General features: G+C 57.9%; 3 protein-coding genes across 4 annotated transcripts; 2 read left to right on the top strand and 1 right to left on the bottom strand.

The window, feature by feature from the left end:
* Positions 1-355: 355 nt before the first annotated feature.
* CTSA (cathepsin A) lies at positions 356-4,621 on the top strand. The gene is made up of 15 exons (XM_083873211.1): positions 356-403; positions 611-771; positions 843-954; positions 1,073-1,123; positions 1,402-1,488; positions 1,590-1,745; positions 2,049-2,140; positions 2,426-2,510; positions 2,628-2,719; positions 2,925-3,003; positions 3,142-3,290; positions 3,364-3,439; positions 3,548-3,637; positions 3,759-3,860; positions 3,999-4,621. Exons 2-15 carry the CDS (start codon positions 611-613, stop codon positions 4,080-4,082), a joined length of 1,416 nt encoding a protein of 471 aa, XP_083729337.1. The 5' UTR covers positions 356-403; the 3' UTR covers positions 4,083-4,621.
* A 122-nt stretch (positions 4,622-4,743) lies between these two features.
* PLTP (phospholipid transfer protein) lies at positions 4,744-9,251 on the bottom strand. Its single transcript, XM_083873210.1, has 16 exons — positions 9,154-9,251; positions 8,257-8,372; positions 7,973-8,072; positions 7,774-7,902; positions 7,485-7,640; positions 7,297-7,360; positions 7,065-7,128; positions 6,857-6,948; positions 6,541-6,717; positions 6,337-6,396; positions 6,077-6,238; positions 5,836-5,903; positions 5,720-5,762; positions 5,510-5,573; positions 5,348-5,424; positions 4,744-5,254 (listed from the first exon to the last, which is right to left on the bottom strand). The coding sequence occupies exons 2-16, from the start codon at positions 8,363-8,365 to the stop codon at positions 5,102-5,104; spliced, it is 1,518 nt and encodes a 505-aa protein (XP_083729336.1). The 5' UTR covers positions 8,366-8,372; positions 9,154-9,251; the 3' UTR covers positions 4,744-5,101.
* Positions 9,252-11,058: 1,807 nt separating this feature from the next.
* On the top strand, positions 11,059-21,770 carry PCIF1 (phosphorylated CTD interacting factor 1). 2 transcript variants are annotated; one of them, XM_083873413.1, is made up of 17 exons: positions 11,059-11,148; positions 11,358-11,466; positions 14,125-14,263; positions 14,442-14,566; positions 14,974-15,111; positions 15,279-15,409; positions 15,631-15,785; positions 16,010-16,157; positions 16,354-16,437; positions 17,193-17,292; positions 17,489-17,651; positions 18,029-18,201; positions 18,629-18,715; positions 19,198-19,382; positions 19,475-19,568; positions 19,776-19,951; positions 20,702-21,770. In XM_083873413.1, the coding sequence occupies exons 3-17, from the start codon at positions 14,140-14,142 to the stop codon at positions 20,952-20,954; spliced, it is 2,136 nt and encodes a 711-aa protein (XP_083729539.1). In that variant the 5' UTR covers positions 11,059-11,148; positions 11,358-11,466; positions 14,125-14,139; the 3' UTR covers positions 20,955-21,770. The 2 variants fall into 2 exon arrangements, with proteins under 2 accessions (XP_083729539.1, XP_083729540.1); XM_083873414.1 differs by lacking the exon at positions 11,358-11,466 and having other exon boundaries at positions 11,130-11,148.
* Positions 21,771-22,385: the final 615 nt, after the last annotated feature.

Raw genomic sequence — 22,385 nt, forward strand, 5'->3', positions numbered from 1 at the left:
TGGTCATCTCACGGTGATGACTGGCAGTGCCTGGTGATGCCCGGCTTTACCCAGCAGTTTTACCCGGCCGATGGTGCCTGGCAGTGGCCGGTGGTACCCAGCCGTAACCGGTGGTGCCCGGTAGTGCCCATCGGCGCATCGCATCCCCCGCCGGCTGCCCCCGTTGGGGTGCGGGGGGTCCGTCGGTGCCCCCCCGCTACGGTCCCGGTCCCGGTCCGGGGCCGCTCCCACGTGCGTGGGCGGGGCTGGGCCGGGGCCGGGGCGGGGCCGGCCGCCCCCCGGGGCGCTGATTGGCCGCTCACGGGCCCCGCCCCTCTCACGTGAGCGCCGCAGGTCATATGGGCGCGTGTCATGTGCCCGCCGTGACCGCCGCCTGCGAGCGCCCTGCCGGGAAGCGGCCGCGGTCAGCGCGACCGGGGGGGCACTGGGAAGGGACGGAGGGGCCGGGACGGAGGGGCCGGGGCTGGCTCCAGGGGAGCCGACTGCGCCGGGCCGGGGCTCAGCCCCGAGTGGGGGCCGCACCGGGGCAGCCGGGCCGGGGCGCTCGCGGGACGCTGCCGCGGCCGTTCCTGGCCCACAGCGCCCTGACCGTCCCTTCCGCCCACCGCAGATGGGGCCGGTGTTGCTGTCGTCGCTGCTGCTGCTGGGGTTGGGGCAGGCCGCCCCCCCGGGCCATGAGGTGACGTACCTGCCCGGGCTGTCAAAGCAGCCCTCCTTCCGCCACTTCTCGGGCTATCTCTGCGCCGGGCCGGGCAAGTACTTCCACTACTGGTACGTGGGACTGCTCCTGGCGATGGGGGGGCATCGGCTGGCATCGGGCACTCACAGCTGCACGTCCACAGGTTCGTGGAGGCCCAGAGCAATCCCCAGAACAGCCCCCTGGTGCTATGGCTGAACGGGGGTCCCGGCTGCAGCTCCATGGAGGGCTTCCTCAAGGAGCATGGCCCCTTCCTGGTTAGTAGTCACTGCTATCCTGTGGCTCGAGGACTCAGGGGATGACTGGCTGTGTGGCATGAGCCATTCCGCTGTGTCTTGCCCTGCTTTGCCCATCAGTCACCACCTTCTTCTTCAGATCCAGCCTGATGGGGTCACACTGAAGTACAATGAGTACGCGTGGAACAAGGTACAGACACTACTTCCCTTTGTGGCTTCGAGATGGGGTGGCCCTGAGCCAGTTCCTCCTGCCCTCTCCGTGGAGCTGACTCTTCCGCTGCTCCCCTTCCACCCAACACACCCTCCTCTGGAGTCTGCTGTTGAGCAGCACAGGAATGTGGCAACCCCAGCACAGCCCTGGGGCGGGCTGTGCTCCTGTGGGTGCTGCCATGGGCGGGGCCGGCAGTTCTTTGCCCCAGTGAGCCAGAGGGTCTCCCCTGATTGCTGGCTCCTCTGTTGTCCTCGCAGATTGCCAACATCCTTTACGTAGAGTCTCCCGCTGGTGTCGGTTTCTCATACTCCGATGACAAGAAGTATGGCACAAATGACACTGAGGCGAGTGACTGGAGTGCAGGGAGAGCCTTGCTCCCCTGCCTGCCCCCTCCTGGGCATGGGGTGCAGCTTCACCACCTGACCGTGCCACCTGCTCCCTGCAGGTTGCTCACAACAACTACCTGGCACTGAAGGACTTCCTCCGGCTCTTCCCTGAGTACTCCAAGAATGATCTCTTCCTCACAGGGGAGAGCTATGGAGGTGTCTACATTCCCACACTGGCAGAGTGGGTGATGCAGGACCCCAGCCTCAACCTGAAGGTGGGCAGCTTGGCTCTGCCTAGCTGGGGAGCAGAGGGCTTGGCACAGCCGGGGTGGGACCAGCCGGGATGTAGGGCACGCCTGGCCCTGCAGCCTTTCATCTCTTCCTGGGGTTCTGGCAGCAGTTGCTGGTGGACGTGTCTGTCCCTGCTGCCAGGGCAGCGTCCTCAGGCACCCCCAACCCTCCCTGTTCCCTCCGCAGAGTAAACAGTTCCACATCTGCTTCCTGCCTGCGGCTGCTGTGCTGTGACTGCCCCGCGGGGAGCTGGAACACAACAGGGTTGTTTTCTTCTTGCCTCGCAGGGAATCGCTGTGGGAAACGGCCTCTCATCTTATGAGATCAATGACAACTCCCTGGTTTACTTTGCCTATTACCACGGGCTGCTGGGGACCGAGTAAGAGCAGAGGGAATGCTGGCTGTGCGTCCCTGTGCAAGCAGGATGGGTGCACAGCTGAGGCTGGGGCTCTCTGGGTTGGTGGTGTTGAGACAAGGGCAGCACCTAGCCTGCCCTGGGCCAGCAGCTGGGCTGTGGCTCCTTGTCCCAGGCAGCTCCCATGGGTGCATTTGCTTGTGGGGTAAAGAGGGCATGGGGCCAAGCTGTGTGCCTTATGGCCACTGCAGGGCAGCTGTCATGGCAGTGTTGGCACCTGGTCCAAGTGGTCCTGGTCTCTGCCTACAGGCTGTGGAAAGACCTGCAGGCCTACTGCTGCTCCCAGGGGAAGTGCAACTTCCATGACAACTCCAACCTGAACTGCACACTCAAGGTGAGGGGAGACAAAGCCCCTATATGTGTGCTGAGCAGCACGTGCCTGGCTCTTGGTGGGCCCACAGTTCCAGAAGGGTCCTGCTGAGTCCCAAACCTTTCTTGCGGTTCCTTGCAGATGGGGGAGATGATTCAGATTGTAGAGGAGTCTGGCCTCAATATCTACAACCTCTATGCCCCATGTGATGGAGGTGTCCCAGGGAGCCTAAGGTGAGAGTGGCCCCAGGGAAAACTGTTCTATAGGCATCAGCTTGCTTTGGTTGCACTGGCACAGGGGGACAGGGTGGGCTGGATAGGGGACCCCTCTGGGACAGATGGATGGTGTATGGCTGCTGCTGAGGACTGTCCCCAGGAAAGTCCTTAGCCCTTGTTCTCCAGGATTTTCAGTCTGTCCTCATATTTGCTCTGCCTACAGGTACGAGGGTGATTATCTCATCACACATGACCTGGGCAACTCCTTCATCCGGATGCCATTGAGGTTCTCCTGGAGGCAGGTGAGCTGAGGTGCCCATGCTGCTGGACTGTGAGCAACCTCTCTTCAGCCAGTTGTGCTCTTGTGGGCAGGAGGGGCAGAAAGCAGCTGCTCCACAGGGCAGGTGCTGCTGTGACAGTGACTCTCCCAACTCTCCCAGAACCTGTTCCGGATGCCAGTAGCCCGAAAGAAGGTCCGGATGGACCCCCCCTGCACCAATTCCACAGCCCCTAGCATGTACTTGAACTCTCCCGAGGTGCGGAAGGCTCTGCACATCTCCCCCAAGGCCTCAGAGTGGCAGGTGTGCAGGTGAGCAAGCTGTGGGCAGGGAGGGACTACTCTGAGAAGGAGCAGTCCAGTGATGCCAGTACTTCCTCCACAGCTTTGACGTGAACCGCAACTACAAGCGCCTGTATATGCAGATGAATGAGCAGTACCTCAAGCTGCTTGGAACCTCGGTGTGTGCAGGGGAGCCCACAGACCCTGGGAGTGTCTCTTCCAGCCCAGCCTCCTACCTGGCTGGGGCTGCTACCCTTCCAACAGCTCACTCTCTGTCTGCTACACAGAAATACCGGATCCTGGTGTACAATGGGGACGTTGACATGGCTTGCAACTTTCTCGGGGATGAGTGGTTTGTGGATTCCCTGTGCCAGAAGGTAAATGGGCAGGGCCCAGGTCAGGCCATGTGCTGGCTCCAGGCTATGTGCTGTAGCTGGCTGTGGCAGGAGCATGGGCAGGGCCAGCTGCAGGTGCTGAAGGCTCTGCTGCTACTCCCAGGTGCAGGTGGCTCGCCGGCCCTGGCTCTACACAGAAAATGGTGAGAACCAGATCGGTGGCTTTGTGAAGGAATTCACCAACATCGCCTTCCTCACTGTCAAGGTAGGGCTGAGGGCTCTGGGGGCCAGGGATGGGGCTGTGGGTATGCTGGACACTAAGGCTGCAGCCAGAGTAGGGTGATGTCAGCTGGGCTGTGGCAGCACCCCAGCCACACTGACAACCACTGCCCCTTTCCTACAGGGAGCTGGCCACATGGTGCCCACAGACCGGCCACTTGCTGCCTTCACCATGTTCTGCCGCTTCATTAAGAACCAGCCTTACTAAGAGCTGCAGAGGTAGTGCCTGGCGCTCCAGCTGCTCTCGCCACCCCACCTGCCCTCACTGCCGGCACCTGGCACAGCCCGTCCTCGCTGCTGCTCGGCTGCACCACCAGGTCACACCTGCAGCCTTCTCCCTGGGGTTGGACAGGGCTGCCTGCCATGGGTGGGGGACATGGGCTGGAGGACTCTGTCCTTGTGGGAGAGGTGTTATGAACTTGCTGCAGCCACCTCCTTCCTTGTGGCTTCCTGTCTTGCCTCCTCTCTGTCTGCGGCAGCAACTGCTTCCCTCCCAGGCAGGGAGCAACCCCCAGCACTTCCCCTTGGCCCCACACACACACAGCTTGGGCAGGCTATGAGGAGCAGCAGCAGGGGGCGGCTGGGTCCTGCTCACCTCTACCTTGGCTCCCACCACCTCTGCTCCCACTGAAGGAGATTTACCACCACTACCACACCAATCCCACTGCCAGGGCACGCAGTGCTTCAGGAACTCGCAATAAACTCTCTGACCAAGGTGGTTCTACTCCTCCTTGCACCTTTGTGCCAGCCCCTGCTTCCCTTTCCTTTGCTCACTGAGGAGCACCAGTGAGTGCCAACACCCTGTGCCAGGGGCCCCTGGGCTCTGTAAGCTGTGCCCTCTCTGCAGGGGTCCCTGCATCCTGGAAATGACTGACCACCTAAGCAGCGGCAGCACAGTCACTCTGAGCTCTCTGGCACTGCTGTGCTGCATCTGCTCCCAAGGACCTAAGCTGGGCAGCAGCATCAGCTACTTCCTTTCCATCTCCCCTCTATGTACCCCAGCATGGACATGTCCTCCAAGCAACAAGGCAATGTGGTTGGAGTCAGGTGGTTTATTAGTGTAATGAGCAGGGGTGCAGCAGGGGTTCCCAGAGCACCCTCTCCACCTTGCTGCGCCCCACCAGGGCCTGGACACCCTGACAATGTGCTGGTGGTACCAGGGAAGCTGCTTCCTACCTACACTCTACGGGTCCAGCCCGGGATCTGCCCTTGGTCCAGGGAGGAGAGCTAGAGTGAGCTGGGCTCCAGGCTGGGCTCCAGGCTGGGCTCTGCAGGCCAAGGACTGGAGTAGGGAGTGGCAGTCGGCACTGGGCGGTATTTGTCAATCACCTCCCGCAGCCCCTTGGAGAAGTGGAGATCAGCTCCCACTGTGAGGAATCCCTGTGGAGGGAAGAGGGTCAGTGCAAGGCTAGAGGTGACAATGTCTTTCCCAGCAGGACATGGAGGCACAGGCTGTCCCATCCCACCACGTACTGCGTGATTGGTGACCACCTCCCTGGTGAAGTCCATGCCTTCGGGCAGTGGGATCTGCACTCCCTTCTTTGTCCTTTCTGCAGAGAGGGAGAGCTGGGATGAGGCTGAGCCCTGCTGTGCCCCTGCCTACAACTCCAGTTGTGTGGGAGCAGTGATGCTTACCGTTAATGATGGGCATGATGGTCAGCTGCAGTAGGGTCTTCAGTGGGGCCTGCAGTGAGAACAGCTGTGGGAGAAGAGCTGGGGTCAATGTAGTGGCAGAGCTGCCAGCCAGGGCAGAGGGCTGTAAGTGGGGATTCTGAATGGACAGGCTCTCCCCAGCCCACGCTGTGGCTGGGTGTAAGGGTTCCCAGGCCGTCACCAGGCTCTCACCGCGAGTGACTCCAGTGCTGACTGCTTGGAATAGATGCGAAACCTGGACAGAAGGAAGCAGTTGTGAGTAGGGTGTGGAGGGGACTCCCCACGGCCCCATAGGACTCTCCCCATACCGTCGTAGGTCCAGCTGCACACGCAGTGCTTTCTCTTGCAGAAACACCTTGGCACTCAGCTTGGTTTCCTGGGGAGGGAGAGGGCTGTCTCACAGCAGGCAGAGGACAACCAGGCCAGCTCATCCCAGAGATCCAGTGTCCCTCTGCTCAGTGACACCAGTGCCTTACAAGACAGGATGGGGGACACTGCTCCTGTATACAACTGGGGTGACTGCACAAAAAGCCCCAGCCCCCCCCTCACCATGGCCATGCTGGAGAGTTGGACAGGTGGGCGGTCCGGGGGCACCAGTGAGATGTTCAGGAAAGCAGAGACAGAGACTGAGGTCCCCGAAGGTTTGATAGTGCAGCGTGGAGGAGCAGAGACCTGCAGCACAAGCCGCAGCGGAGCATCCACAGAAGGGCTCTGGGGAAAGCAGTGGAGCTGGAGTCTGGGAGCAGGGCAGGGCTGTGCCCTGCCCTGGGGCTCTGCCATGCCTTGCACCCTGTCTGGGGGCTTCTTACCAGCATGAAGATGGTCCCAAAGAATGTGGCTCTCAGCAAAACCTCCAAGTCCTTGGGCACCTGTGGAGAACATAAGCCACTGGAGGGGGAGCAAGCCACTGCTGCAAGTCTCAGCAAAGCTACTCTGGATGGCACCTCTACACTGTGACACAGCCCACCCCTGTCTTCTGCCTGCACATAGTCCAAGTGTCTGGTTCTCCTTACCTTCTCCCCCTGGAGCTCCATGGTCAGCACTCCTGCCTGGAAGTACGAGTGCATGGCTGAATCAAAGAAGTACTCAGAGAAGGCAACATAAACCATGCGTTCAGTCTCCTTGATCACCGGCTCCACTGCGTGGTTCTCCAGCTCCTGGTCCTCTCTAACCCGGGGGAAGAACATGCCCTGGGGGCCAGGAGTAGGAGAGGTTCCCACAGCCACAGGGCAGCCCACCTCACTTGCTCCATGGAGCCTAACTGGCCTGCTGGCACAGCCTTTCCCATAGGGATGGGGAAGGACCAGCAAGGCAGGACCCAGTATTCACCTTGAAGTCGAGGTCAAGGGTGTCAGTGGAGATGGATGGATCCCGTAGGAGGGAGTAGTCAATCCCAATGTGCTCATCCACGTAGTTCCTCACTGCCAGGGAAGATATGCTGGTGTGACTTAGCCTGGAGCTGCCTGGCAGCCTGATGTCCAGCCCTGTATGCCCCACATTGAATGGGATCCAGTCCCTTTCCCAGGGCAACACACACCAGGCACTGTGTCCAACAAAGAGTTCAGCAGCACCAGGCTGGCGTGCTCCAGGGATGGGCAGATCTGCAAGGCAAGGAGCCAGACTGAGGAGAGCCACTCCCAGGACTGGAAGAGGAGCTGCAGAGGCAGGACAAGGCCCAGCAGATGGGCAGGATACAACTCTGCCCTCTCCCACACACAAAGGGCAGAGCCCTAACATCCCACAGCCCTCTCCTCTGTGCTCAGCTGTACCTGCTGGCTGAGGAGGAAGCGCATCCCTGTGACGATGAAGGTGCTCAGGAACTCATAGACCTTCCTGGACGACACAAGAGCGGTTCTGCACTGCTGTTCTCCCTGTGGCTCTGTGCCCATTCCAGCACACAGCTGAGGAAGCACTGAGGGTGTGGGAAGCCAGGCACAGGCAGAGGGGTCAGGTGTACCTGAGTGTGCCAGAGAAGCCAGCATGCATTCTGGCTATGGAGGCGTCGCAGGTCATATTGGAGATCTTGAGGCGCCCAGCCTCATCCTTGGCCAACTGCAGCACTGTGTGGATGTAGACACCATCCGCAGAGGCATTGATGGACCCAATGTCATAGCTGGAAGCCAGGAAAGCAGATGAGATGAGCACACAGCTCCTGCCAGCTGCAGGACAAGGCACCTGTGGCACCCAGCAAGCACAGCTGTGGGGTGGCCTAGCACCCAGAGCAGCAGGAAGGGGAGGCAGCTCACAAGAACCAGTAGAGCAGCTGCCTGCGGAAGCGTAGGCTAATGGAAGCATTGTTGATGTTGAAGACAAGGTGCTGCTGGGGCTGGAAGTTCAGGTCTGAAAAGGCCATCTGCAGGTCTGTCACCTTGACCCTACAGAGAGGGGACAGGGGTTAGACAGACAGATGGACATGGTAAGCCGTGGGAAGCAGGCAGCACTCACTGGCTGATGTTGTACTGGAACTGCCCCTCATTCCCATGCAGGTCTGACACCGTGATGTTCTGCAGCTCCTGCTCCACAAAGCGCAGCCCCTCCTGCTTCACTGCAGGGAAAAACGAGGCTGGGCTGGGACGTGCCCTCCCAGCAGCATCGCCCCTGACACTTCTCCTCCCTCCCCGGCTGCCCCATGGTAGAGCAGTGCAGACAGACCCTACGCAAGGACAGACCCCAGGAGTGTGCCCAATGTCCCTCTTTCCCAGGCTGTGAGATCCTGGCTGGCCCCTTACCTAGGTCCAGCCCCTTGGAAGTAATCCGGATCTTACAGCCAGGAGGGCTGTGCAAGGCTGTGACCAGTGAGGGCAGAAGGAGGAGAAGGAGGCAGCTGCCGGCAGCCATCTCGCACCTGGGGGCAGAGAGCAGGGTCAGCACAGACTGGCCTGGGGACATGCACGGGTGTCAGCATGGACAGGCCCAGGGGACACACTGGAAGGAAAACAGCTACTGTCCAACCTGCCCGGGGCAGGAGACAGCTCCAAGAGTACCCTACGGCTCCACTGTTCTCCCTGAACCCCCCCCATGTTGTCCAGGTTGCCTTTGCCCAAAACCTCTGGACCAGCAGCCCATGAGGGGCACGGCCCCCACCCCACGATGCTGTGCATAAGTCCCAGGACTGGCCCTGAGGAGCCCGAGGGTCCCACAGCTGGGGACACCCACTTCCAGCACTCCTCCTGCCCTGAACACACCCCGCTCCCAAAACCGCAGGGGCAGGCGCCAGCCCCGTGCGTGCTGCTGCAGCGGGGAGCCCCAGCACTTCTCAGAGGACCGAGCCCTCGCCCATGGGGCCGTCCCACAACCCTCACAGCCCCCCCGAGATGTGCCGACTTCCCCCGGGCTGGTTTGAGGCGAGAGCTGGAGCCTGTCCATCCCGCAGCAACAGGAAAAGTTCCGTGCGAGGCTGTGGGATGGAACGGGACTCCCCCACAGTTTCCCCTAGTTCTCTGAAGGGAGAGGATGGGGGACACCCTCCCCAGGGCTATGTGATGGGACAGGGCTCCCATACAGCGTTTTCCTCCACTTCTATGAAAGGAGAGGATGGGGCATCCCCTTTCCCGGGGCCCGGAGCCACCGTCGGGCCCAGAGGCTGGGGGTTCCCGTACACAATGCCGGCTCAGTTCGGTACTTACAGCGAGGCTTGTCCTGGCCTGGGGAAGCTGAATCACGTGAAGGCAGGAGGGAGGGAGAGCACCACCAGCTCCAAGACTTTCTTTTGAGCTGGCTGAGGTTTCCCTGCCTTTATATAGCCCCCAGCTGCCACTCCTTGCGGGCTCACAGCTGGGAGGAGACAGCGGGACGGACGGACGGGGAGGATGCAGGTCTGTGTCCCGCCGAGCCCGGCTGGCTGCCAGCACCGGCACAGACAGCGGCTCGCCTGGCCACCCCAGCTCCAGGCTGCACACGAAGCCTTCCTCCCCCAAAAACACTGCTCCCTGCGTCCTGCACATGCAGCCACGGCCGTGGATCTCTCCAGCACTCTCCGTGCAAGGGGCAATGTGCAAACAGCGTCCAGGAGAGCCTGAGGTGTTGGGGACTCCCAATCTCTGTTACGAAGCTTCTGCAGGGCTGAGCTACCCCAGCTTCAGTGCAGACTCCGCAGTCCTGGGCCAAGGGTGTTGCTGGTTCATGCCCACCTGTAACATGAACCTGAGCAGAGAAAATGCTGAGGCTGTGGACCCTCAGGATTGCCCTCACAGGCTCTGCCTCGACCCCAAGTCAGGCAGCACTGGCTCCGCAGGACGTGCCCCTGGATGGCCTTGCCCTGTGTGTCAATGGCAGCTTGGCTTGGCTGCCCACCGAGATGGGCACTGCCCGACTGTCCCCATGAGCACACAGGCCGCAGTCCTGCTCCCGTCCATGAGAGATGGGCAGCTCCTCAGCCCGGAGCTCCCTCCCAAAAATCCTGCCTGGCCGAGCCGTGCCGAGAGTCTGCCCCTGCCCTCACCTCCCCCTTGGCCACTTGAGTTGCCTCACTCCAAGGCTGGAGTTTCACTATCCCTTCAGAGTCCCCTCTGCCCTCAGGGGTCGGTCTGAGCCGGCCCTTTGTGCCCCAGGCGGTTATCGGTGCTCTGGGCTGCTGGAAGCCCAAAACGGGAGCCTCAGTGCTTACACAGCACTTATCCCTCCAGAACTGCTGCGCCAGCGTTAACTCATTAAACTGACCCCGGCGCTCCCGGAGCAGAGGGCAGGACTCCAGGAGATGGGAAACCCCTTGGAAAGCTGGACAGCAGGGATATCCCAGAGGAAAAGGGCAGGAGAGGCCCCGCGGTTACCCCATCCCATCTTCACCGGGGGCCGTGAACCAGCACCGGCCATCGGCTACCCGGGGAGGTGAGGCCGAGGCAGAACGGGTGCTCTGCTGGGTGGATATGGCAAAAGCTCCGCCAGCTGCGAGGGGGTCCTGCGGTCCCCACGGACCCTCCCAGTAACAGCCGTGTCCTCCTTCCACGTCCCGTGTCATCCTCCGGCATGCGCTGTGCAGCAGCAGCAGCCACGGACCGCAGCGACTACCGGCTGTGCCCTGCGCTGCACCGCGACCCTCACTGCCTGGCACCGGAACCGCAGGCCAGGGAATGCCCACGGCAGTAGCGGGGAGAGGGACCGGCGGGACAGGCAGGGGCTGCAGGGCCGGCCCGGGCTGAAGGGCAGCAGAAACAACCGCTGTGCCCGGCGGGCGGCGGAAGCCCCGCGCCCGCACATCAATGCAGCCCCCCCCTGCCCCGGCCGCCGCCCCGCCCAGGCGCCGCCGCTCTTCAAAGACCCTTTGGTGGCGACCGCTGCGGCCGCGCCCTGCCAGTGCCGGGAACCGCCCGCGGCGGTGGGAGGGCGGGGCCGGGCCGCACTAAAGCGGCTCCGCCACAGCGCGGGCGGGAGCAGGACCGTTCCGCGCCCACCGCCAGGCGGTGCCCGCCCCAAAGATGGCGCCGGGTGGGCGGGGTGACCGCGCGGCCTTTGCGCGTGCGCCAAGCAAATCCCCCAAGCGCGGGCTCCGTTTCGCGCACGCGCTCCACACCCGCGGCCCCGGCGCAAGATGGCGGCGGCGGGGCGGGCGAGGCGGAGGTGGGGCGGCGGTGGTGGCGGACGCAGCGGTGCCCGGTGCCTGCAGCCCCTGGCCTCACGCCCAGGTAAGCGGCGCAACCGCGCGGCCGCGGCCCGCCGTGCAGGAGGAGGCGGCGGGGACGGGCGGCGGCGGCGGAGGGGAAGCGGCGCAGGCCCGCGGCCGCCATCTTAGAGCGCGGCCGCCACCGCCGCCGCGCCCCCGCTGTTCCCCCGCCGCGCCTGCGCTCCCCGCGGCCCCTCCCCGCGGCGCCGTAACGGGCTCCTATCTCCGCAGCCGCCCCCGCGGCCCAGGCGCGGGACGCCCCGCTATGAGGATGCGGCCCCGGCGCGCCAGCGGCGAGCACGGAGCGACGGCCACGCGTCCCGCCAGGCAGCCCGCCACCGTAAGTACCCGCCCGGCCGGCCGCCGCCCCGCTTAGGCCGCGCCCCCGGACCGCTCCCGGCCAGACTGCAGAGTTGTCGCCGTCGCCGCCTCCTCTCCGCACTCGCTGGGTGCCCGTGGCCGCCCGCCGGCCCCGGCCCACCGCGCCGAGAAGCTCCGTGCCGTCTTCGCCGCCGGCAGGGCAGCCCCAGGAGGTTCCCGGCCGCTTCCCCGCGCAGACACAGTGCCCCGTCCCCAGTGCTCGGGCTGCCCCGGGAGCGCTGTGCTGCTCGGCTCCGGGCCCGCCGGCCGGCCCTCGGGAAGGGGATGGGTACCGAGGGGGGAGGCGGTGGCCTGGCTCTCAGCCTCCTGGAGCAGCCGTGGTTCCGGGATGGGGGAGAACCGCGGGGTTGTCCCGGGGGGCTGTCGCTGATCTCCTTTGTCTGCATTTGCTGTTGTCTTGTACAAAATTCTACCTCGGTAAAATGGAAACAAATACCGGTCCTGTTTGCTGTACTTCTTTACTCTGTGTCTCCTTACCCCTCGCTGTGGTCTCTGGTTGTGCTGCTGCTCTAGGTTGTAAGCTCTCTGGGCAGGGACAGCATTGTACCGTGTTTGTGAAGCACTGTATGCATTGCCATGGTGTATAAAAACATACCATAATCACCATAAAATGCTTCCTCTGGATCCCTGTCACTGTCTAAGTCCCAGTGTAGTTACATAAAAGTAGAGTGGCTTTTGCCAGGATTCCTGTTAGTTTGGCTGTTTCCTTTTCCCAGACCTTAAGGGTACTTGGATTTAATACTTGTTAACACTGATCAAGTGATAAAGTTTCTTGGCTACTTCCACCATTCCAGTTTATCCATAAATGGGAGGAGGCAGAGCCAGTGACCCTATTTGACAGCTCTTTTGAGCGATGGGTGGTGAAAAACACTGGCAGGTCACAGGAGCTGGTATGTGCCGTCCCAGCTGGCCAGGGCTCTGTGCCCAGCACTGTCTGTGAGTCCTGACATACATCACTTTGGGAGCTCTGGTCCCCCCAGTACACACCAGTTCACTCCAGCATGTGCTCTGTGTAATGTGCAGGACACAGCAGCAGCTGCATGTGCAAGTGTAGCTTTAGTTTGAGGAGGAGGAGGGACTAAACATCTTCAGAGGTTCCCCGCAGTCCTGCCTCGCAGCCCTGCGGTCTCCGGGGTCCCTGTCCCCATGGCTGACACGAGCCTGAGCTGCTGCCCCTGGCCCAGCTCACCTTGGCCCCTTTGTGGAGTGACTGTGAGGACACGCTGGGGTTGGAGTTCAGAAGGGAGTGTAAGATTGCACAATGCTCACTGCCGAGGCCGTTAAAGGTCCCCTATTGTGTCCTGTGCTCTGCAGCAGGCACAGGGTGTTACCTGCTTGTTCTGGAGCCGACCCAAACTCCAGGTGTCCAGGGTCCCACACCTTCCCTTGTGTCCTCTGCCTGGAAGGATGGAAACACCTGAGGGGCTGAAGGAGTCGAGTTCCTCAGTGCTGGTCTCAGCCAATGCTGAGCTACTGCCCACTCGCACTTGACCACTCTTTGCTCCTGCCATTCTACTGAAATAGCCACTGGCTGTTATGCACAGGAGGGGCAGTGAAGGTTTCAAATCTGAGCGACTTAGCAAAAAAAAACAAAATCCAGAGTTTTTATTGAAGAGCTCCTGTACCTGGCTTGTGCTGCCAGGTACTGTGCTGCTCAGGTGAGGAGTGCACTATGCACAGCATTGTGTTGCTGCTGCCCTGACTGTGCTGGCGTGTGCTGTCGGGTGTCTCCAAAGCCTGAATAGAGTTAAGTGTCTGAGGTAGCTGGGAATTATGTAAAGTGCCTTGTTTCCCCCCAGTTCATTGCCAATGTGTTTCAAGCTGCCAGAGAAGAGCAATCTGCGGCGCTGTTTCAGAAACTTCCCCAGGGGAAGAGTGGTGACTAAGAGAGGAAAAGCCTGGCTGTTTCTCTCCAGCTGGCAACATTAAATTATGATTAAGAGGAGCTTTATTGTTCCAACAGACCTTCTTTTGCATAACTGTTGTTATGCAGATGAAAAAGCAGCAAGGGCCAAAACAGCTGGCTGAGGCCCTGCTTGTGGGACTAGGCCTAGGACTAGGACTTGTTGGCCTGGGACATGCAGAGGGTAATAATTTGGGAGCTCCTGACTCCCAGCCTGTGGTTTTCTAAACCACAGAAGTTGTTAGTGAACCTCCAGGGCTATTTTATATAGCAGATTTTTTTTTTAATTAAAGCCTTTTGTTAAAATGATGTGCAGTTATGTGTGTGTGAGTTGATTTAAACTGTCTCTGAGGATAACAGATCAGACCTGGCCGGTGGTATTGGTGTGGCAGAAGGTGGCACGTAATTACAGAGGAGCGTATGTTATTTTTTACGATCTGATGCTTCACTCTTTGGAGGGATCTAACTGAAAAGGGAATATTTTGGGTGCTGGCCTGAGGAACACCCTGGCTAACCCCATTTAACACTGAGCATTCCTCATAGCTAATTGTGTCCAGGATAACAGGTGTTTTTCAGGGCTGAGGTGCTGTTTATGTGTACTAGTTCAATCCCTGTTCTATTATCAGAATGAACTCGTATTGCTACAGCTGAGTGTGCCAAGCAGATCTGGGACCTTTCCTGCTGTAACATTGGATATTACTCTGGTTTTTCTAGTGTGGTTGCTGAGAAATGGCCAATGAGAATCACAGAAGCCCTGCGGAGGAAGCGTCTCTCATGAGTCACTCACCTGGCACCTCCAACCAGAACCAGCCCAGCTCCCCCAAACCCATGCGCCTGGTACAGGACCTGCCAGGTACCGGCTCTGCCTTTGGGAATTCTGCAGGGCCTGGGAATAGGGAGGGGAATGAAGCAAGCTGCCAAGGGAGGCTGGCAATGATGTGTGTTTCAGAGTGTGCTGTGACAGTGTGGGCACCTGCAGGGCAGGTGTGTCGTGCAGGATGCCCCTCTCCTGACTCTCGCTGTCCTCCCAGATGAGCTGGTGCAGGCTGGCTGGGAGAAGTGCTGGAGCAAGCGGGAGAACCGCCCGTACTATTTCAACCGCTTCACGAACCAGTCTCTGTGGGAAATGCCTGTGCTGGGACAGCACGATGTCATAGTAAGTGCTCACTCACCTCGGCAGGCTGTGCCAGGACTGGGATGTTCATGGTCTGTGGACCTCAAATTACAGGTGTTGGGAGGGTCTTCCGTGCCTTCAGAACTCTTTGCTCGATCCATTGTCTGGCACAATTCTGGGGAAGTATTTCCTCTGTCAGGTGTCTGTCAGGTAATGCTGTCCCAGGTCATGCACCGCTCAAAGAACAGTCAGCGGGGGGGATTTGTGATGAGTTTTTCTCATTAAAGTCTTTTAAAAAATCATATAGACATCCAGAAGAGAATCTTTCAGCTTTGTGAAGGTCTGACTAGTGGTGTCCTTATTTCCATCCATGTGGGAGCAGTGCAGTGGGACACTGCAGTGGCAATGGGTGAGCTTGACGTGTGCTGTTGTTGTTTGGACTCTCATAGTCAGACCCTCTGGGACTGAATGCAGCTCCAATGCCACTGGAAGGTGGGGTGGCAGATGCTTCTGTGGAGAGCAAGCAGAGGAAGAGGAGGTTCTCAGAGGAGGTTCCACCAAGTGGCAACAGTGTGAAGAAGCCTAAGGTGGGTGTGGTGTTCTGAGACAAACCTGTGTAGCCTGAAACCAAGGGGGGCTGGAGAGCTCACAGGGGTCTCCTGTGTGGTGTTCAGGTGTGGGACTGTTTGGTTCACTGGGCTGCTTCTCCTTTACCTGTCTCTCTGGTGCAGTAATTCATCTTTCACACACACAGGCGGATGTCCCAGGGAACACAGCTGCTCAGCCAGTCCCCAGCTCTCCCAGTATTCCAGGAACTTCTGTTTTGAAGGCATGGTGTGTTTCACCTGAAGACAAACAGCAGGCAGCTCTTCTACGACCAACTGAGTGAGTTTTTTCCATTTGTCTTCTGTTCCTTTCTCAGTGAAGTCTTTGAGACACACAGGTTTCCAGACATATTTGAGAAACCTGAGGGATAAATCATTGCCAGGAGTTTTGATAATTTGGTTTCCTGGCTGGTGAAACAGCCCAAGGAAGCATCTTTAAAAGTAATATTTGATAATTAGCCAGTGATCTGGTTATCCTGATGACATTTGCTTCTGCCACAGAGTATACTGGGACCTGGATATTCAGACAAATGCTGTGATTAAGCAGAGGGCACCATCAGAAGTGCTTTCTCCACACCCCGAGGTGGAGCTGCTCCGGTCCCAGCTCATTCTCAAGCTGCGGCAGCATTACCGTGAGCTCTGCCAGCAGCGAGAAGGTGAGTTTCTGTTGGGTTCCTTTGATTTCCTTCTCAGTTCTGCAATGCTGTGGTGATCTGCCTTTTGTTTTATGCCTGTCTAGTCCCTGTGTTCTCTTTTTGTGATGGTTATATGCTCTGTGACATTGTTGGTTAATTAATTAGGCAGAACTTTGATGATCCCCAGTGAGCTACTGGGCATTTCTGTATTTTATTGAATAGACCTTCTTCTGTGCATCTTCCAGGGATTGACCCCCCAAGGGAGTCATTTAATCGCTGGATGTTGGAGAGGAAAGTGGTTGATAAAGGGACAGATCCTCTTTTACCGAGTGACTGTGAGCCAGTAGTGTCCCCTTCCATGTTCAGAGAGATCATGAATGACATTCCCATCAGGTACTATTCACAGACAGAGCACCTTGTTGGGGTGGTTCTGGGTCAGTCTGGTCTGGTGATTTACCTGCCACAGTTCTGCTGCGGTGCTTCCCTTTGGCTAATGAAGTGGTTGGATGGTGGTGAAGGAAAGCTGGGGAACTGAACCTGGCTTCCATGCCTTTGTGAGACTCATACATATGAATTTAACTTACCTCAGGTTATCCAGAATTAAGTTCCGGGAGGAAGCCAAGAGGCTGCTCTTCAAGTATGCTGAGGCTGCAAAACGACTGATTGAATCCAGGTGGGAGCTCTTCTCGCAGTGCTGTCACGTTCCGAAAAGACAAAAGGGCTATGGGGCTTCTCATCCTGCCTTATCCAGCACTGCTGATAATGTTATTGAGGAAAAGCAAGGTTAGGAACATACAGAAGAAAACAGTAGTGCTGGAGCCATCTTTTGATAGTGGCGTTACTGTAAAATGTAATACTAGGGAGCTAGATGCGTGTGGAGACAATGAAGGGGTGGAATCTTCTGTTATCCCTGAGATAAAATCTGAAGTGCTTGGGCACTTGCTGCTGTTGCAGAGCAACAAGCTTAGAGTGACATTTTGTATACAGGGTACAGTATTCCTGACCAGTTCTGCCACAGGAGACAGAATTGGGGAGGATAGTGGGGGAGAACCTTGTGGGGAAAAGGAAAAGCTTGTAAACAGGGTAGTTTTCTCAGAGTCACAAGCCCCTAGCAGTACTTGAAAATTAGAGGCAATATCAAAATGGACCACTGCCATGGCAAATAAAGGCTTTGTGGGCCTCTCTTGTTGCAGAGAGGACAGCAGCCAGCTACATCAGGTTTTGGAGAGAGCATGATAGTCTGCAATCATGCAAACATCTGGAAGGCCTTTCCAGAGTACTTTCAGAGTTCTCTGGAAAGAGGGGAGTGACAGGGATGGGCCTCGAGGAAGTGTCAGTGTCCACATTCCCCACTGATTGAAAACTTTGGAGGGGGGTGGAATACTTTGCTGTGCAGCCATAAGTTAAATTTTGCCTCTGTTTTTGCAGGAGTGCTTCCCCAGACAGCAGGAAGGTGGTGAAGTGGAATGTGGAGGACACCTTCAGCTGGCTGCGACGGGACCATTCTGCCTCCAAGGAGGACTACATGGTCAGTGTACCACTGATGTGTGGCTGTGCACAGGGAGCTGGGGAAAGGGCACGTGGGGACAGGTACACGTCCTTCTGGAGATGGCTGCCATTGCCTCCCCTCATTGTGTGCCACGGGAGAGCAGCCTGGAGACACTGAAGACCCCTGGAGAACCAGTGGTGGCCGTGTGAGAGACTCTGGTTCTCTGTTTCCACAGGACCGCCTGGAGCACTTACGCAAACAGTGTGGGCCTCATGTGTCTGCTGCAGCCAAGGACTCTGTTGAAGGCATCTGCAGTAAAATTTACTACATATCCCTGGAATATGTCAAGCGCATCCGGGAGAAGCATCTTGCCATACTCAAAGAGAACAATATCTCTGGTATGCAGCCAGCTTTGGAGAGCTATAGCACTGCAGTTAAAGGCCCCATGGTCTGGCCTGTCCTTACTCAGAGCGTATTACCTATTGGGAGGGCAGCTCTGTCTCCAAAAGTCAGAAAGTCTGTGTTTCAAAGTAAGAAACAGGCAGTCCAGCATAGGCCTCAGCTTTCAGTCACACTGTCTGTGCAGTGACAGACTGTCTTCCATCAAGTGCTGTGACCAGCTGTAACATCAGATACTAAAAATACGTGATTTGCCAGGATGAAGTAGCTTATTAGGAGCAGGTCACACTGGACAGGACATTTGTTTATTTCACTGGACCATGAAGATTGGTACCCTTGGCTTCTCACAGGTTGCCTTTCTGTTCGTTCTCTGTAGCTGAGGTAGAAGCTCCTGAGGTGCAGGACAGGCTGGTGTACTGCTACCCCGTGAGACTGGCCATCCCCTCCCCGCCGCTCCCCAGCGTGGAGATGCACATGGAGAACAACGTGGCGTGTGTGCGGTACAAGGGGGAGATGGTCAAAGTCAGCCGCAACTACTTCAGCAAGCTGGTAAGGGCTGGGTGCTCCTTTGGGGCAGCAGCGTCCCCTGGGCAGGGCTGGGCAGAGGCTGGCCAACTGTCCCTGCAGGGCTGTCAGGCACTGCCATGGCCATGAGGGCAGCTACTTCACCTTAGCTGGGGTCAGGTTCTGCTGGGAGTATTTCCCAGGTGTTTGGTGTCTGCTCTGCATAAGTGTTGTGCTGCCAGAACATTGTACTCAAACCAAGGCAACCCTTGCTGAGAGACACGTGCTGCTGTGGTGGTTCATTCATTTAATGTTAGTGACAAGCTGGTGGCTCACACAGTGACAGCAGATGTGCTGACAGCTCCCTGCAGAGCCCACCTGCTCCCCAGCTTCCCCCTCCCTGTCACAATGTGTGTGTATCACCGTAGCTTGGCTGTTCTGGTGTCTTCAATGGCTGGGCTTTCTCTTCCAGTGGCTTCTGTATCGGTACAGCTGCATCGACGACTCGGGCTTTGAAAAGTTCCTGCCTAGGGTTTGGTGCCTTCTCCGTCGATATCAGGTACAGTCTCACCACAGCTGTTTATCAGAAAGCTTTGGAAGCACTGGGAACTTGTCTTTGCTCTGGGAAAGGGTCACAGCTTTGGAAGCCTGGAGCAACATAGGGTTTAAACTGGATCTGTAGTGTGCTCATGCTGTGCTGAGGTAGGACTGGACTGGGTAGCAGTTTTGGTCTTGACATGAGATCTCAGTGTGGGTAAAGATTTTTGTGAAAGAAGCCTTCAGTACCTCTTGACTCTGAGGGGCAGCTGAAGGGTCCCTTGGGTACAAGAGGAAACTGATGATTTTGTGGGGTCAGAGTTGGATAAAATTTCTAAAGAGCATTCTTGGGTACATGCAGGGACCTAAACGAATTTGAGAAAGGACGAGGGGGTCCTGCATACCTAGAGGAGTGGGTGCATGGACCTATGGCCCTGTGGTCAGTGAAGGGAGCAGCAGGAATAGTGGATGCAGGCACAGCTCACTAGGGTTTGCTCTCCTCAGATGATGTTCGGTGTGGGTCTGTATGAAGGGACTGGTCTGCAAGGGGCACTTCCTGTGCACATCTTTGAAGCCCTCCACAAGCTCTTCGGAGTGAGTTTTGAATGCTTTGCCTCGCCCCTGAATTGCTATTTTAAACAGTACTGTTCAGCCTTCTTGGACACAGACGGGTATTTTGGATCCAGGGGGTGAGTGTTACGTTCCCTTGCTCTGTATGGATGGGGTTTGCCCGTGAGATGACCTGGGACGAGCTGATGGGGATCTTTGCCTCTTTCTGCAGCCCGTGCCTGGATTTCTTCCCTATAAGTGGTTCTTTTGAGGCAAATCCTCCGTTCTGTGAGGAACTGATGGATGCCATGGTCTCTCACTTTGAGGTATGTCTGCTCTCCAGTGGGGTTGTTCAGGATGGAGCCATGCTGTCCATCCTCTGCTCCCCACCATTCCTGCACCCTGAGGGCAGGGACGGATGACGGTGACAGCTGGCACTGCTCTTGAAGCAGAATCATTTCCTTTTTGTAGAACTCATTAAATACGTCATTGCTCAGTCAGTGCTGAGATTGTTCCTTTTCTTCTTGCACTAGAAACTGCTGGAGAGCTCCAGCGAGCCGCTCTCCTTCATTGTCTTCATCCCCGAGTGGCGGGACCCCCCCACACCAGCCCTGACGCGCATGGAGCAGAGCAAGTTCAAGCGACACCAGCTCATCCTGCCGGCCTTCGATCACGAGTACCGCAGCGGGTCCCAGCACGTCTGCAAAAAGTAGGCTTTGTTCTCTGATCCTTCTGGGAACACGGCTCTGAAGCTGTGTGACAGAAATATCCTCTCCCAAGCTGAAATCAGTGGGAAGCAGGGAGCAGGCAAGGACAAGTGCAGCGCATCATCACTCTGGGTGTTTAGGATGAGCAGACAGCCTGGTGAATTCAACTTTTGTTTAATGACTGCTAACTTTAGCTTGTGAGAGGTGTATGCCTTGGGCACGAGTCCAGCTGGAACGGGTCACACCTGTGGCACTGATCTGTGCCTCTGCCAGCCCTCAGGCCTGGTAGCTGCCTGTGCAGCAGCAGCTGGATTGTTCCTAGGGGAGCAGGGGCAAGGGGCAGTGGGGTACTTGGTCCCCAGGACGCAGGCTGGCCTCTGCTCTGCTGCTGAGGCAAGAAGTGTGAGCAACAACTGGTTAAAGCAACAGGTGCCTGAACACTGAAGTTCTTACCTGCTTAGGACTGATGCCTTACTGTGCTGAGTCCCCTCTGCAGGGACAGCAAGATTCTAGCACATGCGTGTACTGGTAGAGAGTGATGGGGAACTGCAGCATGAGTGCTTCCTCCTTCTGGAAGCTCAGGAGCCTCTACTGTACTCAGAGCTGCCTGAGGCTGCCCTGTGCCTCAGAATAATGAGAGAAAGGACTGGACAAATACTTGTCCTAATGAAGGCAAGAAGAGGAGGAGCGGGTGTCAAGGGCTTTGGGTGGGGCCCAGGGGAGGTGCTGATGCCTGTGCTCTTCCCTTGCAGGGAGGAGATGTACTACAAGGCTGTGCACAACACAGCCGTCCTCTTCCTGCAGAACAGCGCCGGCTTTGCCAAGTGGGAGCCCACGCCAGAGCGGCTGCAGGAGCTCGTTGCAGCCTACAAGCATTCAGGCCGGACCCTCAGCTCCTCATCTTCCTCCTCCTCATCCTCCTCCTCGTCCTCCTCCTCCACAGCGGACAAAGAGCGGGAGCTGGGCCGAGAGCAGAGCAGCAGCCGAGAGACTAATCCCAACTAAGGCAGAGGTGCGAGGCAGCAGGGGAGGTGCCGGCGGCCCCGGGGGAGGCTGGCCGGGGCAGCAGAGACTGCTGGCTGCGCAGCACCGGCCCAGGACTCCTGCGCAGCAGCTCCACGGCACCTGCTCTCCTCTGCGAACTGCACGCCAGCCCCCAGGAGCCGGGAGTGCCCGGCGGCCAGTGGGAGAGGAGGCTCAGCCGCAGCCCTCACCAGGGGTGAGGGAGCCCAGCGTGGCGCGGCAGGAGGAGCCGGCAGCTCCGCGTCGCCGGAGCGCCGAGGGAAGGGACAGCCAGAGCTGGGACGCGCGCGAGCAGAAGGACGGCGGAACGGATGGAGGGACGGATGGATGGCAAGCGCGAGTGCTGGGCGCTGAGCGCCGCAGCCGGAGGGGCCCCGGCAGGAGAGGGACGGGCAGAGCCCGGGGGCTCCTGCGGCCGGACTGGCCCCAGCACGGCTCCGTGTCCATAGTGTAAATAGTTGTGTCTGTGGCGCCCACGCTCCTCGTGGGGCTGCTCCCATCGCATCTGTGTTTCTTTCTCATGTGTGAGTCCCGTGTTCGCTGACATTGTGTCCCAGAGAGGGGAGGAGCAGAGGAGAAGAGTTTCTTTGGTGTGTAAAGATGTCTTTGCAGCTGTTTTGTAGTCATTGTGGTTTTTATGCGGAGCCTCCGGGCTTTATTTAACCTCCTTGGGTTTTGTTTTGTAAGGATTAATTTAACACCGCTAACCATTTTATTACTTTTATCAAGAAGAGCAAAGTCTATTTTTGATTTCTGTTTCCTAGTTCTTAGGAACATTAAAACCAGCATACAGCTCTGCTTGTGTCCATGACTTGCCTTCTTCGGTGTGTGGGGTGTGTGCCCCTTTCTGGTCTCTGCCTGGGTGGAAGGTGGGAAAATTTTGGGGTTTGGTTTTTCAGAACTATCTGCCATCTGCCGTGTTCCAGACAGGTCTGCCCTGCTGGTGAGTTTTGTTTCCTAATGACCAGTGTGAGTCCCTGAAGCAGCCTGGCTACTGCAACTGCTCTGGTGAAGTTTTGGTGGTCTTCCATTGGGGAAGTGCAGGGAAGTGCACTGCCTTTGGGCTCATTGGGGCAGGCAGCACAGCCAACTTCTCCTGTGGAGTGCCACAGTACTGCTGGTGCTGGACCAGTGTCAGTGCCACAGAAGTGAGTGCCACCCTGAGGTGGGCAGGAATTATCCAAGCCCCAGATGCTGCCCACTCCCAGAGGCTTCACAGCTCTCCAGAGATACTTTTGATGGTGGCCCAGAAATCACTGCTGTCACTTTAAGTCAGGGCAGTTGGGAATGTCCTCTGCAAAAGTGGCATTTGTCAAGCCTTTTTTTTCCCTTTAATCATTGTTTTTGAGCCAAGACCGCCTGCTCCCAAGGCACAGGTAAGCAGAGAAGTGCTGATGCTGGGAGTGTTCCAAA

This window comes from Zosterops lateralis (genome assembly GCF_965231275.1).
Source record: "Zosterops lateralis genome assembly, chromosome: 16".
Lineage (NCBI taxonomy): Eukaryota > Metazoa > Chordata > Aves > Passeriformes > Zosteropidae > Zosterops > Zosterops lateralis.

Excerpts from the sequence above, each read along its gene's own strand:
- CTSA (XM_083873211.1), top strand. The coding sequence starts at position 611 with ATGGGGCCGGTGTTGCTGTCGTCGCTGCTGCTGCTGGGGTTGGGGCAG. Across the intron at positions 3,291-3,363 it reads TCAGAGTGGCAGGTGTGCAG|CTTTGACGTGAACCGCAACT; the intron begins GTGAGCAAGCTG and ends CTTCCTCCACAG. Across the intron at positions 3,638-3,758 it reads TGGATTCCCTGTGCCAGAAG|GTGCAGGTGGCTCGCCGGCC; the intron begins GTAAATGGGCAG and ends TGCTACTCCCAG.
- PLTP (XM_083873210.1), bottom strand. The coding sequence starts at position 8,365 with ATGGCTGCCGGCAGCTGCCTCCTTCTCCTCCTTCTGCCCTCACTGGTC. Across the intron at positions 7,361-7,484 it reads GGCTTCTCTGGCACACTCAG|GAAGGTCTATGAGTTCCTGA; the intron begins GTACACCTGACC and ends TGTGTCGTCCAG. Across the intron at positions 6,239-6,336 it reads TTGGGACCATCTTCATGCTG|AGCCCTTCTGTGGATGCTCC; the intron begins GTAAGAAGCCCC and ends TGCTTTCCCCAG.
- PCIF1 (XM_083873413.1), top strand. The coding sequence starts at position 14,140 with ATGGCCAATGAGAATCACAGAAGCCCTGCGGAGGAAGCGTCTCTCATG. Across the intron at positions 15,112-15,278 it reads ACAGTGTGAAGAAGCCTAAG|GCGGATGTCCCAGGGAACAC; the intron begins GTGGGTGTGGTG and ends TCACACACACAG. Across the intron at positions 17,293-17,488 it reads CCTCCAAGGAGGACTACATG|GACCGCCTGGAGCACTTACG; the intron begins GTCAGTGTACCA and ends CTGTTTCCACAG.